Source organism: Elephantulus edwardii, unplaced genomic scaffold (genome assembly GCF_000299155.1).
Source record: "Elephantulus edwardii isolate Elephantulus edwardi_28Jun2011 unplaced genomic scaffold, EleEdw1.0 scaffold00124, whole genome shotgun sequence".
Taxonomy (NCBI): domain Eukaryota; kingdom Metazoa; phylum Chordata; class Mammalia; order Macroscelidea; family Macroscelididae; genus Elephantulus; species Elephantulus edwardii.
The window spans coordinates 18,441-38,569 of NW_006399874.1; the positions used below are offsets into that span (position 1 = coordinate 18,441).

The 20,129-nt window shown below is 41.4% G+C and overlaps 1 protein-coding gene across 1 annotated transcript in view; it reads right to left on the reverse strand.

Annotated features, from left to right (window-relative positions):
- Nucleotides 1-2,976: 2,976 nt before the first annotated feature.
- The window catches only part of ICK (intestinal cell (MAK-like) kinase), a gene marked incomplete at its 3' end in the record, with an annotated part of 33,910 nt that continues 16,757 nt past the window's right edge, over nt 2,977-20,129 (reverse strand). Inside the window, exons 5-12 of the mRNA XM_006893150.1 lie at nt 14,820-14,952; nt 13,413-13,584; nt 11,502-11,669; nt 10,290-10,604; nt 9,130-9,320; nt 8,865-9,013; nt 5,884-6,018; nt 2,977-3,099 (exon numbers count right to left, since the gene is read on the reverse strand). Coding sequence (XP_006893212.1) covers nt 2,977-3,099; nt 5,884-6,018; nt 8,865-9,013; nt 9,130-9,320; nt 10,290-10,604; nt 11,502-11,669; nt 13,413-13,584; nt 14,820-14,952 — 1,386 coding nt within the window. The remainder of the gene's footprint in view (nt 3,100-5,883; nt 6,019-8,864; nt 9,014-9,129; nt 9,321-10,289; nt 10,605-11,501; nt 11,670-13,412; nt 13,585-14,819; nt 14,953-20,129) is intronic.

Consider the following 20,129-nt stretch of genomic DNA (forward strand, 5'->3'; position numbering starts at 1 on the left):
AAAAAAAAAAAAAAACCCTTTAAAATTGAAATAACCTTTCAAAATTTTAGAATCCTCCATATTTGCTCTAATTCCTTTTCCAATTTTTTTTGGTCATTTTCATTCTGAGAGTTTCAAAGTGCCCAAAAAGTCTAAAAAAAAAATTCCCACAAACTATTAATATAAGTTTCTCAACTGTCCACAATTTCCCTATTTACTTTATTGATATATACACATTTTCCCTAAACCATCTGAAAATACACTGGAGTCATGACAAGAGTTTCTCCATTATATATTTCAATGTGTATTTTTCAAGAACAAACTAGTTCTCTCATATAACCACGTTGTCATGTATCATTTGAGTTGGAGCCAACTCACAGCTGACCGACCCTAAGGGGATTTTCAGAAGCAGTAAAAAGTGTGGGAGGAAAATAGAAAAAAAAAAAAAAAGAAGGGAAGGAAACTGCTCATCTTTCTTCCCCAGAGCAGCTGGTAGTTTCAAACTGAGTATGTTTGGGTTGCAGTGCAACCCCTTACCACCAAGCCCCCAGCATGGTACATATAAAACACTCACTGCCATGGAGTTGGAGCTGACTCGTAGCTGACCATTTAAGGGGTTTCTGAGGCCGTAGATCACACAGGAGGCGGTCTGTCTACCTTCTTCTCAGGGAGCAGCTGGTGGACTGGAACTGTCAGAGAGGCATGGCCTTCGGCTTAGCGGTACAACTCCCTATGGACTAGAGCTTCCTGTTAATACACTGAGTTCTTAAAATTGAGAAATTTGATTGGTATTAGATTGTTATCCTAGTTTTTATCAATTGTCTCAATAGCAATTTTTCCTGGTCCAGAATCTAATGATCTAATACATGTAGTTGCCATGACTCTTTAGTATTCTTTAACCTGCAATAATTCCTCAGGTTTTGTGCTTCTTTATACTAATACTTTTTTGAGTACTCAGGCCAGTTCTTTTGTAGATGATCCCTTCACTTGCGTTTGCCTGATTTTGTTTCTCCATGAAGAGATTTAGGCTCCATGGTTTGAGCAGAAATATCACATATAGGAGGTTGCATTTTATTAGGAGGCAGATGATGTTGGCTCCTCCCAGTGTTGGGAAGGTCTGCTTTGATGGCCTGGTGAAGGTGGAGATAGATGGTACTAGTTTGTCCTAATCTTGAGACTGTCTGCTTTGATGGCCTGGTGAAGGTGGAGGCCAAAGATGCTGGCTTGTTCCAGTGTTGAGAATGTTTGCTTTGATGACCAGCAGGTGAAATCTTCTAGGTGTCATCACCAGAAAGTTAACTATTTCCCTTTATAAGTAGTTTTCTTCCTCTTTTTAAATCACTTTATTGAGATAAAATTTGGATACCATAAATAAAAATGTATTTAAAGCAGACAATTCAATAGTTTTTAGCATATAGGTACTCTCTTTTGAGTCTCTGTCTATCAACTTTACACTCTGAAATTTCTCTCGGCAAAGGCATGGCATCTCCTGATGACTAAATTCAATGACCCTCGTCTACTTTGGTGTCTGCCGCAATGTCACACATGATCTCTCTTGTACTCATTGAAGCCCTCGGCTCCAGGACCCCAAGGCCCTGGGCTTCCTCCTGCTCATAGATTGCTCTTTATATATCTGATTCTTTCTTATCACGCCAACTTTTTAATACTGCTGTAGTCCAGGGCTTTATTTTTTTATCTCTTTTCTGAACATACCTTCATTTTTCTCGGTGCTCACATGCATATTCATTGTTTTACTTCCCACCTACATCCTTGTGAAGGAGCCCACTGGTACAGTGTGTAACATGCTGGACTGCTAATAAAAGAGTTGGCAGTTCAAATCCACCAGTTGCTTCATGGGAGAAAGATTGGAAGTCTCCTCCCATGATCACTCACCATCTCAGAAACCCAGTGGAGGGTGACGATGAGTTGGACTCTGCTCAATGACAGTAAGAGCTGGTTATACATAGACAATTCCCACATTCCTATTTCTAATCCAGAATACTCACCTGAGATCAAGAATCATACCCGAGTGCCTCTTTATCATTCTTACTCGGCTGTCTAATAGGTATCTTAACCAGGCATGCCCCAATCATGCCGATGGTCTTTCTCCTATAGCTTCCCTAGCTCACTTAACAAGTTCATTCTCAAGTTATCATTGGACAGCATAGATACAAAATACTGGTGTCATTCTTGAACTTTCTCTCTTTCCTTGTGTCCCATTTACAATCTGTTAGCTAATCCTATTGGCAAACTTGGTAAGATTTTACCACTGCAACTACTACCCGCAGGCCCGAGCCAGTGTCCTTTCTTGCCTAGATAACCACAACAGCCACCTAATTGGTTTCCCTGCTTCCAACCTCACTTCCCTTCAATCTCGGGAAAAGCAGAAGCCTGTGTGAACCTGTGTCAGATTCCCTCACTCTCTATGCAAAACCTTCCAGTGGCTCCAATGTCACTCAGAGCAGAGGAAAAGGTGCTTACACTGGCTCCTGGGACTGGTACCACTGAACCTCTTGTAACCTCTCTGACTTCTTCTTTCTACTCCTCTTGTTCACACTACTCTTATATTCTTACCTCCATGCTAGTAGATTTCTCAAAGCTCTTGCACTAACGATTTCCATGTTGAGAACTCTACCACACTGAGTGGCTCCCTCATGTGACTCTTTCAGATCTTAATCAATGTCCCAGTGCAGCGAGCCCTTTCTGGTTACCCTATCAAAAATTGAAAATTGCATCCCACACTCCTATCTCCATGTTCTGACTTCTTGCCTGCTTTAGTCTTCTTAGCTACTATTGCATGCACGTACACATGTACACATATATCTAGTTACTATTACCTTTATCTGTCTCTCAATCCACTATTACCAGGCTCCATAAAGAGAGGGATTCTTAGCACTCTCATCATCTATCCCCAGGCCTACAGTGATCTCAGGACAGAGCAGCTGTTCAGTAACTGTCTGCTGAACAGATTCATGAACACTTTGAAATAGAACTTACCCGAGGAGGGATCTGGAATTGGTGCCAAGTGTACTCGCTGTAGAGCAGAGCCAATTTCTTTTTTCAAGAAAGAGGGGACATAATTTCCGGTCAATCCACTGGAACTTGTAGAGCCGGAACCAACTGGTACACAAAACAAAAATTCATGGTTACGCAGATATAGACACACAAGTAGGGACTAGGGAGAGCCAGGCAGAATAAGCAAGGATTAAGGTTTTTCTTTGAAAGGATTGTATGAAATATAATGTGAATGAAGAATAGTGTGAAGCACAATATATATTAAATTTGTAAGCAAACCAATTTTTAAAAAGTATATAAAATAGAACATATATGAATGTATGAAACATAATGTAACTGAAAGATTATATAAATCACAATACATATGAATGAAATATAATATAAAGGACTTATTAAATGAAAGCCAATAAAAGTATTTTTTTAAAAAAGGGGGAAGGAGAGAAAAATCACTAGGATAGCAAAAGCTGATGGGGGGAGAGAGTGTAAAGGAATGGAAAATGTTTAATGAGAGCTTGAAAAGACGGGGTAATAATAAGCATAGAGTAATGGTAATTATATATCATGTATATGAATGATTGTATAAAACACAACATACGTGCGTGAACATAATGTATATGAATGATTATATGTAAACACATAAAACATGTAAAAAAAGAAACAGAAATTAAGAGGAAGATGGCAGTGAATTCTGAGCAGATCATCTCACCATGCCACACAGTCAGAAAGACAAGGGGAGCAAAGACAGTGTTATGGCTACAGACTCCAACCAAATGGAAGCTATGTGATTTTTCTATAAAAATAAGCTTAGTCAACTCTGAACCTTCCTTTTTTTCACTCTATAATATAGTATACCTATTATTCCATGTCAATGTTCAAATAATTCTAAAGTATAGCTATTTTCATATTGACCATTATCCTCATTATTTACCTAGTACAACCTATACAATATTTCTTGTCAATAAATATATTTTTATGGATTATTTTTATAACAAAATTATATATTATTTAAATATATTAAATAATTTCACTTTTATATATTGAAATGCTTTGGTAGCAGGAACTATGCATTACAGAGCTTTGTGTTCCAGGAGATTAATGAAATGCCTGGGATAGAGTAGTTAACCTATAGTGAAAACATTTATATGGATGGAGGAATAAATATCTGTAATGCTTGTTCTTTTTTTAAATCTTTTTAAATTTTATTATTATTTTGTGTGTGTGTGTGTGTACCGTCAAATCAGATCTGACTGGTACAGGAGGAGATTATTCTTCCTTCTCCACCAGAGCATCTGGTGGATTTGAACTGTGCACTTCTGGGATTGCAGTACACCTTCTTGCAACTACGCCACCAGAGCTCCCCTTGCACTGCTTGTTCTTAAGGCTTAAAGAGATACACAGAATAATGAAGACTGCTGTCATTAACAATAATTATCAGTGGACGTAATATATATGTCACTGTTGTGAGAAGAGATAATAAAAATTGTTTTATGTCTTTACAACAGTGTCTTTTGCAATTGCTTAAGGCAAAGAGTGAAGAGTGATTTGGGAATGCATGTTTGAGTTTTGTTGGTTGACTAGAACACATTTTTCATTTTTGGTGAGTAAATAAATAGAAAGAGAAATGGGTAGTGAAGTTGAACAGGCAAATCACAAAAGAGAAAACACATAATAGTCCATCACACCAGAAAAGATGCTCAACCTCAGGAGTAAGCATGGCATGCAAGTTTAAACCACAATTAAGATACCATGTCACACCTAGATTAGCACAGATTTGCAATCTCCACAGTACCAAGCGGTATCAAGGATGCAGCATACCTCCCACACCCTAGTGGACAGCAATTTGGCAATATCTGTAAAGTTGGAGATGAGCACATCCTTTAACCTAAAATATGTACTCCTAGTTACTGTATCAAGATACATATGAATAACAACAGAGGCACAACAATGTCCATTTCAGGATTCTTTCTAACAGTAAAACATGTAAAGGATCTACATGACCATCAAGAAGGGAAAAGACAAATTATGATTCAGTATAATAAATTATGGTATGGCAAAAAGATACTTGTGTATATGTAAATCATTGCCACACACACCACACATATTTATTGAAATGTATGACCTAGGGATCCATGATTATATTCCTATAAATTTTTAAACACGTAAAACCATATTATGTATTTCGTATGTAGGGGGAAAAAATGAAATAAAACAAAAGCATGCATGGGGATAATGAACACCCAGATCAGATCAATGAAGGGAGGGGAGGGGAGAAGGTCAGGGTGAGCTAATCCATTCCACGTGTGTTTGCAAAGTTTCTTTTATTGAGATGGGTGGTGGGTACATGGATGCTGGGAATACAAGCACATAATAGACAAAGGCAGGGAGAAGTGATGCCCACATGTTTACTTGGTGATAGAGACAAGGAAGCTGGGGACTTTCTGTACTAAGGAAAAGCCATGTGGACAATTGGTCTTCTGAGAAAGGGGTCAGTCGCTGGTAGTCTTGGGAAATTCTTTCACCACCAAGAAAACCTGTTCTGGATCTGAAGGGAATTTGATGCCCAGGCATATGCCTAAATCACCACAAGGGGTCGCAGAGCTGGAACAAGATAGGGAGAGTCTGACTTCCACCTCAGAAGGTCAGCCATTGCATTACAGCCCAGGATCTCAGCACTCCTACTTTTCAAGTTATTCTTGTTTTCCCCTTGAACTCTACTTCCTAGCTACTCTTGAAAGGAGACCCCAATGGGCATTGGCTAAGATCGCAGAGCTAAATGCCAAAAGAGAGAAAAATAGCCTTCATGGTTCATCAACTCATCCCACATTTGTTTGCACCCTTCTTGCTACACCTAGAGAACCTAGCATTTTCTTTTATCAGAATTTTGCTCACCTGAATTAATTTTGCTGATTACTGACACCGTCCCTGAAGATTTTCCAGACAAACCAGAACTTGACCACGGATTAGATGGAACAAAGTCCTTGCCTGGATTCGGGAGTATGCCATTCCTTAGATTTGCATTTATTCCTAATGGGGAACAAATGATTTTGAATGTAAAACACATACTTAATCTTGAACCTATTTCAGCGATGAAATCAATGCGGAATCTAATTGGTCAAAACTTCCTGCTAGACTGTCATTATAGCAAAACTGAGTGTCATGTGCTAGATGGCAGAGGACAGATGAAGCTTTTGGTGGGGAGGGATGGAGTTCAGGGGACAGTTCTCTTGAGAGTGGCCAGAGAAATGTCTCCTAAACTTCCACCAGGGATCTCTCCTGCCTCTTGACTCCCTTGGTGTTGCAATGGGCTTTCGTGCTCCCAGACTTTCCTAATCTCTCCCTTTGTAAATTACTTCTTTCCTATCACTTGTCCGACTTGTTCTCCATCCTCTACCCTCAATCCCTGGCTCTGTTCTGTCTAAATTCTGTCCCCATGAGCCCATTTATCTCACCTGCTCTGACCATCATCACTACCAAATGTAAATAACCTGGGTCTGTATCAACAACCTTCACTGCCTAGAACCTAGCAGTGAAGTGAATGCACCTTCACTTTTAGTACAGGCTAAACACCAATACTCCACTTTCCCTCTAGACTTGTTTGGCTTCCCACTTGTATTAACTGTGGCAGCTACATTTCAGAACAGAAAGATGGAAGTCATCTTTTAGCCTACCTTTCTCCCCCAGGATTGGTTAGAAATCACTTCCCTCTTCTCTCCCTGTGTCCATTAGCTTGTGGTTGTAATAATTTGTGTTTTCCCCACCCACATTCTATTACTGCTCTATCCTAGCCTCTAGTATCTCTTAATACTAATCTTAATGACAATCTTGATAAAACAAGCAGCAAACCACATCTAACTTCTTTTAGAAGGCCAACATTCCACTGATACAGAATATAGGGGAGGAGAAACCACCACACTATAGGAAAATGACAAATCAATATCCCTCCTAACTGGAGAAATGCAAACAAAATTTTGGCAAATCAAAACCAATCAGCAATATAGAAAAAACTCATTATACTATGATCTACTGATTTGCAAATGCTTAGACATCTTGCATCCCTGGAATAAAATTCTATGTAACTGGTTTAACATTTGAAAATCAATGAACGCTCGCTACAAGGTGGCTGTTGTTTGCTGCCATTCACTCATAATGACCCCATGCAAAACAGAGCAAACCCCTGCTCAGTCCTGTGTCATTTCCATAAAATTCAGATCAGATCTTGTGATCCACAGTTTTCACTGACTAATTTTCAGAAGTAGATCACTGGGTCTGTCTTGCTAGTTTAACGTCAATCTTGATGAAATCTGGTAGGATTTAGAAGTGAAGGAGTCAATGCACCATCAGGGATGGCATTTCAACCTTTATCCCCTCCCCTGGCTTCATCCCAGGACAAGTCTACACAAACAGGGGTCACTGCTACAGCTTGCTGGTCCTCATACATGTAATAGAACCATCTTACTCCTCCGATTATAGCCCTTCAAGAGCTTCCCATTGCTCGTGAAGTAAAAATCTTCATTTCTTTTTTTGTTTTTTGTTATTATTTTGTGTGCGTATACCGTCAAATCAGATCTGACTGGTAAAGGAGGATATTGCGCCTCCTTCTCCCGCAGAGCGTCTGGTGGATTCGAACTGTGTTCCTCTGGGATTGCAGTGCAGTTTCTTGCCACTAGGCCACCAGAGCTCCCCAAATCTTCATTTCTTACAACACCTCAAAAGATATGGTCCCAGTCACCTCTCCAACATCTCCTCAGACTACAGCAGCCAAACCAGTTGATGCTGAGTTTACTCCAACTCACAGTGACCCTGTGTGTCCTGGAGCAGAACTGTGATCACTGGAGTTTTCAGTGGATGAATTTTTTCAGATGTAGATTACCAGCCCTTTCTTTTGAGGTACAAGATCTGGGTGGATCTGAATTGCTAAACTTTCAGTTAGCAACTGAGCACATATACCACCCAGAGACTCCTCACTCCACGGCCTCCTTCTCTTACTACTGCAAAGCTTTTACACTCATCTCTTCTGCGTGCGATGCCCTTCCCTTGGCTCTGCATTTCTGGCTCCTTCTCATTCTTTCAAGTCTAGCTGAAAGTCATTTCCTTAGAGCTTTCCCCCACCCAAAACTGTGTCTTCCCCCTTTTCTATCACTCCTTATGTTACTACCGTCTATAATTAGTGCATTTATCTGCTTGTTTAATGTCATCCTCCCCACCACTAGAGTTTGAGCTGCACAAGGGTGGGGAAGTTGTTATAGGACTGCTGTATAAAACCAAAGCATCGACTGTGAAGTGGGAGGCGCCCCCTGGAGTACTGCCACGTAGCAGTCATGCTTGGCTGTCTTGCCGACCACATTCCCAGGACCAAGCTCATGAGAGATGCTCAGTGCTCAGTAAGTATTTGCTGAGTGAATGACTCTGTGAATGAATGGCTGGCTCACACTAGAAAGCCTGGAATACAAAGAATCTGGAGTGAGGCTTAGGAATCCAGCAAACAATTAACTTTCAAAGCTTCATCCTTGTACTAGGGATGGTGTGACCAAGCTTCGTCCCCGCCAGGCTTCCCAAAGTGCACAGGATTGACGATTTCTCCTAAACCTTTATGTGCTGGGAAGGCCTCAGATACACTACCTTGATTTTGCTTGCTCCTCCCTTTCCAGATTCCAGAGCTGGTTTCCTATGGCAGATTTCTTTATCTTAGGCAACTACATAAGATAAAGATATAAGGCATGGGCTTCCACAACTATCTCTCTGATGTTCTCACAGTTCTGAAGAATTACCCTTAAGTGCTTGCCTTTCTAAAACAGAATCTCTGTGAAACTGTGTTCCAAGGAAATGATTTCCCATCAATGATCAAATTTAAGGCAAGGCAGTTCTCTTACCAGGCAAGTATCTAGAATGCTTCAAATAGTGCTGCTTGGCCGTGGACCTCAAGGTGGGGGTGTCTCGCCTCTGAGAGGAAGTCTGGGTGGGGGCGCTATTTCCTGTACCCACGTGCTCAGAGGGCTTCAGATCCAAAACACTTTCAAATCTGGGTTGAGACAACGTGTTGTGGGTCAGCACATGCAAGGAAGCCCCTCCAATTGTGTAAAAAAATGAGGACCTCACCAAACCGCAGCCCCCCAGGTCCTTATACACAACACTTGCCTGCAGAGCGTGTCCTCGCTCTGTCGCTTCTTGTTCTTCAAGTCAATCCTGAGGTGGGCTGGACTGAAATTCAGGTCATCCAATTCGGCCCAATCATCGGAATCCTTTGTCGACCTGGAAATAAGACCCCACCTCCTCCTACTCTTTGGCTTGATTTCACCATTATTGTGCTCCAGATCAGATAGCATCTTCTGTGTAGTCAAGTAAAGAAGGCAGAAAAGTAAGATTGGCCATTAAAGGAGCTCACCAGTGAGTCATCCATATGCTATACATTTGCATCACTTCCTCTGTTATGCAAAGGAGGATTCTGGCCCTGTCCTTTCCCAAGATGCTGACTTGACACTGTCTCTCCTATCCTGACAGATTTCACTAGTATGCATCCAGTGAAGAATGGGGTCATTATTATATAAGGTTTGATACCTCTCACATGCTAAAAGGATGGCTTGCTTTTGATTTAGGCCTCTCATTGAAAGCTCCTGGAAGAGTTAACATGCCTTACACTGGTCTAAGCAGAGAGATAAGGCTAGGGTGTCGGGCATTCTGTTTTTTTCTCTTTTTACTCTGAGTGGAGTGAATGTTTACAAAGCAAATTGGTTTTCCACTCAACCATTCATATCCTGCTCTCTCATAGAGAACAAGGCAAATGAAGTCTTCCTTGCTTTCACAGCCGGCTATGCAATGTGACCTGGATATACTCTTATCAACAGAATCAACCACACTAGGAAAATTCCCGACACTCCATCTCTACGTGTTTGGTTAAGATCTCATTTTGCGCTAAGAGTCGTTTTTGCTTCTGTTGAGTGCTGTCATTTCTGACCGGATAGTGATCCCATGTGACAGACTGGAAATGTCCCACAGGGTTTTCTTGGGACCCAAGTCTTTCTTCCTCGAAGTTGCTGGGTTGGTTTGAACAGCCAACGTTCAGTTAGCACAAAGTCATGATTACAAAAGTAAATCTACTCGAATTGAACCTTGTTGTTAGGGGCTATCAAGTCAACCCCACGTACAATAGATTTGAGCCCTGTCCTATCTTGCATCATCCTTAACATCTCTGACATGCATAAACTGAAAAAGAAACTTATGTCACGCAACAAATGGAGTGAGGAAAGGAGGAAAGGAACAAGCCAGACATGAAGCCCACCGGTGACCCCACAGCTTACCGACTGAGGGTTCTTGTTGTGGAGGGATGGGAAGAGCAGCGGGCTTGGCTTGGCTTCCTGGGGATGATGGCTTAGGTGGTCTGCCCTGGCAGCCTCTGCTTTGTAGGGATACCCGGGGTGTGGGGCGGGCTGGCCGGCTTGATGTTGTCTTGAGGAAATCCGAGCGTGTGGCTTGGCTGGGGGCTGGGCCGGAGGGGCTGGTTTCATGTGGGGAGGTAGGCCTGCCTTTTCCAGAACGTCTTTCTGTGGTTTTCCTGCATTCTGGATGGTGCTGCCTAGTGGGTGCCCAATATGAAAATAAGGATATCGAAGGGCCTAAAAGGACAAAAAAAGGCAGTGTTTAAAAAAAAAAAAGTTTTCCTGTGAAGGTTAATATCATCAGGATCACTGGAATCTATCCTGTGTGACTAGCTTACTAGTTTCTTAAGCCCCCAAAGCCCACTGTCACTGAGTTAGAATCAATTCTGATTCATGGCATCCTCCCATGTTACAGATTAGAACTCTCTCAAAGTTTTATTGGCTGTAATCTTTATAGCAGCAAACAGTCAAGACATTTTTCTATCGCACCACCAGCTGGGTTCGAACCTCCAACTATAGTTTAAGAGTCAACCATAAACCACTTGTGCCACTAAAGACCTTTCTTAGTCCAAACCAAATTTAAGCCAGTATCATGATAAACTGCTACACAGATTTAATTCAAAGAAAATATATTTTAAAACATTCTCCAAAGACAGATAAAAATTCTATCTAAAAATAGATTTAAAAAGCAGTGCTAGGGGAGCTCTGGTGGCCTAGTGACAAGGAGCTGCAACTACAATCCCAGAGGCGTACAGTTCGAATCCACCAGATGCTCTGCCAGGTAAGGAGGGACAATCTCCTCCTGTACCAGTCAGATCTGATTTGATGGTACACTCACACAAAAATAATAAAATAAAAATTTAAAAAAAAAGCAGTGCTATTTTTATGTCTACACATATGGTGAGGTATCATACAGATTGGATCCCAAGTTTCAAAAACAACTACACTGTTTAAATCTTAACTACTACAACAACACACAATGTTGTTAAGTTCGTGAATCTTATGTAGGACATTGTTAGTGGCATTTGACATGTATTTTCACCCACACTACCAAGTGAAATATTTCCCACGAGACGTGCAGAAATTTTTTTGTTTGCCAAGAACATATCAAACAGAAAGAAAATGAAAGAAAACCTGACTAGCTGTTGGTCGTTTCTTTGGATCCCACTGAAGCATGTCTCTCATGAGCTGAATTGCTTCGCTGCTCGCGTTTGGAACCAGGGTCTTTAAATTATTGGGTATACACTGGGGCCAGCGGAAGTTCATAGCACTTGAAAGTTGGTAGCCCTCAGGCCAATCAGTCTGAAAGAACAAAAGTTAGAAGATATCACTCAGCCAATCACTGAAATAGGAGTGTATATGCTGATGTGTGTGTGTGTGTGCCCATAAAGGAGAGACAATTGCTCTGTCAGCATGCCTGCATTCCCTACTGTTCAATGTGTGTGACCAAACAGAGGGGGGCACTAATAGACGAAAACAACGTGTAGTCTGGCAGATAGTGGGAAAGACCCCGAGATCATGAGTCTACCATTGTTTACACACTTTATACAAGAAAGTGCATCCCTCTGGTTTCAAGGTTGAACCAAATTAGTATTTTTTTTCTCCTCTATGTTCCTTAATACAGAATTTTTAAAAATTAGTAATATCTATTTTTGGAGGGGCAGGAAAACAAAATTTCTTATTCTGGCAAAAACGTTCAGGAAACCCTACACATTACTAAAACCCCCATCTCAATGATTCAAAACATACATTGATATCGTGAGGTTCTGGGAAGCCCTGCAGTAGGAAAAGCTGTTTTGCTCAGACGTAAGCTCTTGTTCATCATCCATCATACTAACGGGACCCTAAATGCTGGAATGAGTGATGGAAATGGTGCAAAAAGGTCTGTATCCTGATAGAATTACTTCTTTCTCTCTCACTCTTAAAAAAGAGAAGTAGCTCTATATAGTAGAGCAATCCCACTTACTCATTCACTTGAATATTTACTGAGTGCAGTTGGGTATTCAAAATATTAAATAAAAATTCTGTCCCTAAGGATATTATTGTATAAGGCGGGGGGGGGGGAAACCCCTGACATTTACTTGAAAACAATGATGACAGAATAAAAAATGACAAAAGCCATCACAGAGAGAGATTCCAGCAGTGGCCTCCGGACATCCTGAAGGGAACGCATCGGCAATCCACTGAAATGATTAGAACGTGCGTTTGTGCCAGCAATGGTGCTGGCATACAAGCACAAACTAGAGTCCAGGAAACATGGGCACGCAGATAATGAATAACATGGAACACAGCATGCACAGAAACACGTGAAAGTCAAGAGAGAAGCTCATAACATCCCAAAGAATTCAGAGACTGCTTCTTAAATGTGACATGTGATTTGAGTCCTGGTGTGGGGGACACCTTCATGAAGACCAGAGGGACAGCGTCCCCCACAGGTGGCCCAGTTCTAATAGCAGCAGTGGATCTTGGAAAATTGAGAGATATTAGGTAAGGAAAGTTAACAGGATTTACTGGTTAACTGCTTGGGTCACAGAACACAACGTGCATGGATGAGAGAGTTGGTAAATTGGATGAACAGGGATGAGGCAGGGGCTCAGAGATCAAGATGGGCCCAGAGAGAAAAATGGGGACTTGAAGGAGGAAACTAGTAGGTCAACAACAAACAATCTTTTTTCCCAATACAAAGAGCTGAAGTGAGATGGGACGAGTCGAAGTAAAAGGTCACAGATTATTCTAATGATGTGAATGAGAAAATGAAGGAAGTATGAATGACAGATTACTTTCAGATATCTGGGGGGATAATGAAATTGTAGTCACAAAGTTCTGAAAGAGTGGTGATATGGCACATGACAGTGTAATCGGGAGCAGAAGGAAGAAAAGACGGCAGCAGTGTCAGAAGACAGGTAACAGAATTTCTCAGACCGAAAGGAAAATTCTAGCATAAACAGGTCATCACTAGTGCCAGAGCAACTTAAGGGTTCAGGAGGAGAATGCAGGGAGCTGCTGGCTTTGTCCCATAGGCCTGTCTTCATTCCACAGCATTACCTTTTTTGGTGTCCCCAGCACTTGGCAAATTTTGAATATGGTGTCAATTTCACTGGCCCCGGGGAAGAGTGGCCTTAGCGTGTACACTTCCGCCATGATGCAGCCCACGGCCCAGATGTCAATGGGGGAGCTGTAGTTGGTAGACCTCAGGAGGACTTCTGGAGCCCTATACCTGGGGGGACAAAGGTGACCTGCTAGTGACTGCTTCCACTGCTCAGAAACAAAAGAGTATAGGCAAGTCTCAGGGAGAGAGTTTATATATTTGTTTTCTATCTTATCAGGTATGATACACAGACTTACAGAGGACATAGCAACTGCCATGGCTGTTACTACAATGCGGTACTTCCATATTTTACAATATTTTCTACTGACTATTTCCTTATAGGATTTTTCCAATTGTTTTACACCATCTTTGAGAAACACATATAATATGTGGACAAAGAAAGAGAACACAATCTGTGCTATGCAGAGTAGTTGAAGGTTATAGAAAAATGCTTTAATTAAATTCTTAGGGTCTGAATGTTTTACAAATAGCCATTAATTGGTTTTCTACACAGTTTCATGGAGAATGTGATCTATCACACAGCTCTTGGGAAACTGTCCTCAGGAAGGCCTATATGTAAAACTTTATTATAAAAACCAAAGTGGTGTTATCGTTGTTAAGTGCCATCGAGTTGTAGGTGACTCAGAGTGACCCTATAAACAAAAGACCTGAACACTTGTATAACTTTCATCCTTTCTCCAGGTTCATAGGGTCTCTGTAGGCAAGCTATTTCAGGAGTGGATACCACTGCTGCTTCCAAGGTTGTTTTAATTGGGGAGCTCCACCAAACACTGTCCACCATGGGTAACCATTATTGCATTTCACACATCAGTATCACAGTGTTCAGCATCACAGCAACCACAAGTTACCTCTGTACAGCAAGTGGACAGACCAGGGCTATATGACCTAGAAGAATGTTTGACCAAAAACAATTAAAAACAGGCCTGAGGGATGTGGATTAAAGTCACCTACCTTTGGCTTGGAAGCATCACTTTCTGTTTACTAGGCCAACTAATCTCTATGTTGTTGTTGTTAAGTGATGTCGAGTCATAGGCGACTCATAGTGACCCCATTGGATGAAGGACCTGAACACTTGGATATCTTTCATCCTTTCTCCAGGTTCGTAGGGTTTCCGGAGTCAAGCTATTTCAGAAGTGGATTCTACTCCTGGTAGCTTGCTTTTAAAAATTTATTAACACAAGCCTTTAATCTTGTATAACACAAAACCACCAACACAAGCGTTTCCAACATCACTTCTTCTCCGAATGGAAAGTTCACTTCTGTGACTCTAACATGACCCTCAGTAAAATGGTATCATTTTATAAGAAATACAACTGAGTAATTGTGAGGAAAATCGTATTCACCATCTAGTAGACACATAGTCTGTGTATGGGGGTCTTGAACGGATTTCTCGGGCCAATCCAAAGTCTGCGATTTTCACTAGATCTGGTCCCATGCACAGAAGGTTCTCGGGTTTTAAGTCTCGGTGGAAGAAGCCTGTGGAGGCAGAGGAGACGCAATTCAAAAGCAAGTTTGCATCTTTGTTACTTTTTAGAGCTATTCTACTCTTTTCATAACAACTTTAAAATGTAAAAAGCAGCCTGGCATGACACAGAAGTCTGTATACAACCATCTTGCTGACTCTGTAGAGTTCTTTGGGCCTAACAATGTGTTCAGGGATTCTTTTCTACCTCTTAGTTCATTGTGTAGTTCCTAGCATTGTAAAAGCTTGCACACAGCCATCCTAGGTGCAAAATTTGGTCTCTATTTTCCTGGAGCAACAGATGCCAAAAGAGAGTCAGGAAGAAAAGAAGGACAAGGAATTTGTGGCCCCTTTCCTCCATGAACAACTTGGCATCTCTGCAAAGGGAACAAAAGAACTAGATGGTGCCCTTACTGCCACCACCAAACATTTGATCAAAGAGGAATCTTGATTAAAAGATGTTATGGTAGTGGCAAACATAATTTCAAATTCTCAAAGAATCTAGAATTTCTGGAACCATGGCGGCTGGATGATCTGCTGAACCTACTGTTCCAGAATAATTTCTAAACATTAAACAAGAAACAACTTCTGAAATCTTAAAACCAAATAACAACTTAGCTTAAGGAGTAAATAATGTGTGTTGTGAGCACTATGACTTCAACAAAAATACCAAAGGTCAGAAAGGAAACTTAGAGGGCAGAAGAGTTGTATTAACGAGGAGGGAATAACTTAAAAAAATAAAAATTTTAAAAAGGGTGGGAACAGTTGTACAATGTCAAGAATGTACTCAAAGTCACTGAATTACACATGTAGAAACCATTGAATTGGTATAAGTTTTGTTTGTGCATTTTCTCAGCAACATAATTAATAGTCTGTAAAAAACAATATCATCTCAGAAGTACATGGTTCAAATCCACCAGATGCTCTGCTGGAGAAGGAGGGACAATCTCTTCCTGTTCCAGTCAGATCTGATTTGGCAGTACACACACACAAATTAATAAAATATTTTAAAAAACCACCCCAAATAGAAACTTATGGGATGGCGTAATTTTTCAAAAAACAAAGTGTCATTCAACTGAAAAATATCACCCCTGCCCTGTTCAAGTCATTCAGAAATAATTTGTGATTGAAATAATTTCAATAGACATTTTTAAAGACACTGATAAGGAATATGACTCACAGTCTCTCCTCCTGTAAAGACTCACAGTCTTGGAAACCCAATGGAGGGTAGTTCTGAGTTGGAATTGACTCAACGGCAGTTTGGATTCATATCTGAATTCATATGCATTGAGCTGATGCCAATAGTGACCCACCATTCAGTTTCCAAGGCTGTACATCTTTATAAAACTGCCCATCTTCTGACAAAAGGCTGGTGGATTCAAATTACTGACTTCAGTTAGCAACATGTGACACATTGCATTGTCAAAGATCTCATTTTACTTGGATCACAATCAACATCCAAGGAAGCAGCAGTCAAGCAATCAAATGATGTACTACATTGGGAAGATCTGCTGCCAAGAACCTCTTTAAAGCGCTAACGAGCAGGGATGTCACTTTAAAGACTAAGGTGCACCTGGCCTAAGGAAGTATTTTTTAATTGTTTCATATGCATGTGTATGTTTGATAATTAGTAAGAACTGTTGCCTTTGAATTGCAGTGTTGACAAACAATACACCACAGACTACCAAATAGAACAAGCAAATATGCCTAAGAAGAAGTACGGAGTACTCCTTAGAAGCAAGGATGATGAGATTTTGCCTCACATATTTTGGGCATGTTATCAGAAGGGACTAGTTTCCAGAGGACAAATATACAAACCACCTTCATTAATTCTTTCTAGCAATAAATACTTACTGATGGCTTACTCCAGGGCAGGCACTGAGTTAGCCTTTGTAGATTCAGAAGAAACCTAAATGGACCTGGTTCTTGTGCTTAAAGACATTAACGGCGCCTTCCTTGTTTTCATGTATGCTATCCTTCTCTTCCCTCAATATGGATTATATCTCAACATCAAGAAAACAAAAGTCTTCACAAATGGGCAACATCGCAAAAGATGGAGAAAGGATTGAAGTTGTCAGTGATTTCATCTTGCTTGGATCAACAGTCCCTTGGTGTTAGGAGATCAGGAGGTGTATCGCCTTGGGCAAGTCTACTATCAGGGACCTCTCCAAAATAGTGAAAAGCAATGATGTCAGTCTGAGGATTATAGTGCATCTGATTTAGGACATGGTCTTTTTAATCACTTGCTATGCATCTGAGAGCTGGACAATGAATTAGGATGACAGAAGAAGAATTGATGCTTTTGAGTTTGGGTAAAGAGTACTGAATATTCTCTGAACTGTCAAAAGAATAAGCATATGTCTTGGGGAAAGTGTATCCACAGTGCTCCTTGGAGACAAAGATACTGAAGCTTCATCTCTCCTACTCTGGGCATGTTGCTAGGACAGGCTATTCTTTGGCAAAGGACATCACGCTCATCAGTGGACTCAAGTGTGTCAGAGATGAAGAGGATGGCACAGGATAGGACAGTGTTCAGATCGATTGTCTCAAGGTCACTACACCTCGACAGTCCCTCACGACAACAACCTTCTATCACTAATCTTGAAATCACCTTAAGAAGCTGTGGTATGTACTACTGAGTGTGAACTGACCCATAGCTTACCCTACAGTGGGGTTTCAGAAGCTGAAAGTCGCTCATGAGGAGATTAATCATCTTTCTCCTGAGGAGCAGATGATGAACTCAAACCCACTGTGGCAGGCTGGCTGTGCAACTCCTTACCTACTTGGCCAGCAGAGCTCCCTTTAAGGGAAGACACTTATATTTCTTCCAAATATCTAGCACAGCAGCAAGCACATGGTAGTCTCAAAATACTTTTTTTAATTTTTAATTTTTATTTTATTATTTGTGTGTGAGTGTACCAGATTGTCCCTCCTTCCCTGGCAGAGCATCTGGTGGATTCGAACCGTGCACCTCTGGGATTACAGTGCAGCTTTTTACCCCTAGGCCACCAGAGCTCCCTCAAAATACATTCTTATTGATGGAAAAAAGTGACTTGGGAAAGTTGTGCAGGGAAGATGAAGGAGTTTAATGGTCTGCCTGCACCTATCTAGACAGGAGCAATGGAGAGCAGATCAGAGCTGTTGAGTGATTAGAAGGAGGAAACACTGTTAGAGATCAAACACGCATTGACACAAAAGTGAGTGGCAAGTAGTTAGGGGTCTGAAGGGGAGCCAAGAATGAGGGCTCAGTAATAGAAGTCCTTATCACAGGAATGGTAGAAGAACTGGACATATTAACCAAGAGTCTTCCAAAACTTAGCTTTGCTTTAGGAAGAGGAAATGATATGGCTGTATGTCATATGAAAGGATACTCCCACCTATACACCTTTCTGAAGGCAATAGGGCTTAGTATTAAGTTCCAAATGCGTAGATCTATGGCATAATGAAAGGTCTTCAAAGTAAATGCCTGGCTAAGGTCAAGAGAATTACAAAGGCTAGAACCCAGTGGAATGGGAAGGTGAGGAAGAGAAGTATTTCCTTTCTACTATATCTATTTTCCATAAACCAGGGCATGGGTCAGGTCCTTGGTTAGCATGTAGCTGCTAAGCAAACATTTGGTAGTTCAAACTCATCTTGCAGCCCTGCAGGGGAAAAGACCTGGTGATCTGCTTCCATAACAATTTCCACATAGGACCCTCTATCATATAGTTTTCCTCTGTCACTATGAGTTGGAATGAATTGACAGCGTAGAATAAGAGGAAAGCAGGGACGAGGACAAAGCAGTTAGAGCTGGGTTAGCCTGGAACCGAGCATGGACATTTTGCTAATTTGTTCAGCATCTATGAAGAGACAAATTGTTAAGAAGGAGCTCTGGTGCCCTACTGGCAAGAAGCTGCACTGTAATCCTGAAGGCACTCGGTTCAAATCCACCAGCTTCTCCACAGGAGGATGGGCATCTCCTCCGGTGCCTCTGAAAACCCGCTGGAGGGTCAGCTATAGCTTGGTTCCGACTCAATGGTACACAACAAAAACAATCTAGCTCTGGTAGCCTAGTCCATAGGGAGTTGTGCTGCTAACCCAAAGGCTGAGCCTCTTTAGCAGTTCAAATCCACCAGCCACCCTCTGGAAGAAAAGTCGGCACCTCCTTCCATGTGATTTACAGCCTTGGAAACCCACTGGAAGCTCAACTATGAGTGAATTCTGAGTTAACAGCAATGAGTGTCTTTTGGCTGGTTTTTAAAAAATGTATAATTGCTATGTATCAGATGGACAATGACTAGGGATGACAGAAGGAGAAATTATGCCTTCCAGCTGTGATGCTGGAGAAGAGTGTTGAATATAACATGGACTGCTAGGAGAACAAACAGGTTTGTCCTGAGGATGGTGAAGCCAGGCTGTTCCTTGGAGGCAAGGATTCTGAAGCTTCACCTGATATACTCTGGACATGTTGAAAGGAGGGACCAGTCCTTGGAGAGGGATATCATGCTTGGGAGGGTGGAGGGACAGCACCGGAGAGGAAGACACTCAATGATATGGCTTGATTCAGAGACTGTGGTAATTGGGGTAGGTGTGTCAGAGACAATAATAGAGCACGTTTCAGGGCTAATGTACATAGTGTCACTATAAGTCACAGTTGACTCGATGGCACATAACAACAACATATAAAAACATTTGAATATATGTTCTGGATTTGTGTCCCTCAAAATATGAGTTGCAAATCTTAACCTCTATCTTGGGTTGTCCCTTATATGAAGGACAAAGGATTAGTTCAGCATATCTTCAATGTTTTGAGACATGGAAGAGATTAAACAGCACTCAAAAGGAGCAGTCTCCGGGTGAGACAGAAGCCAAGCTACCTGAAGACTGTCCTCCATGAGCAGACACTTGGAAGAGCCAGCAGAGAGGCAAAGAGTTCTCCTAGGGCTGACTTCCTAAACTTGGACTTCCATTCTCTTAAACCGTGAGAAAATGAGTTTCTATTTGCCAAGGCCATGCACCTGTGGCAGTTTTGTTACAACAGCATTGTTGTTGTTGTTTTTGTGGTTATGTGCCGTCGAGTCGTTTGCGACTCATAGCGACACTATGTACAACAGCCCTAATCCCTGCTCTATCCTGTGCCAATCGCATTGCCTCTGACACACCTTTCCCCATTACCCCAGTCACTGAATCAATCCACCTCATAGAGGGTCTT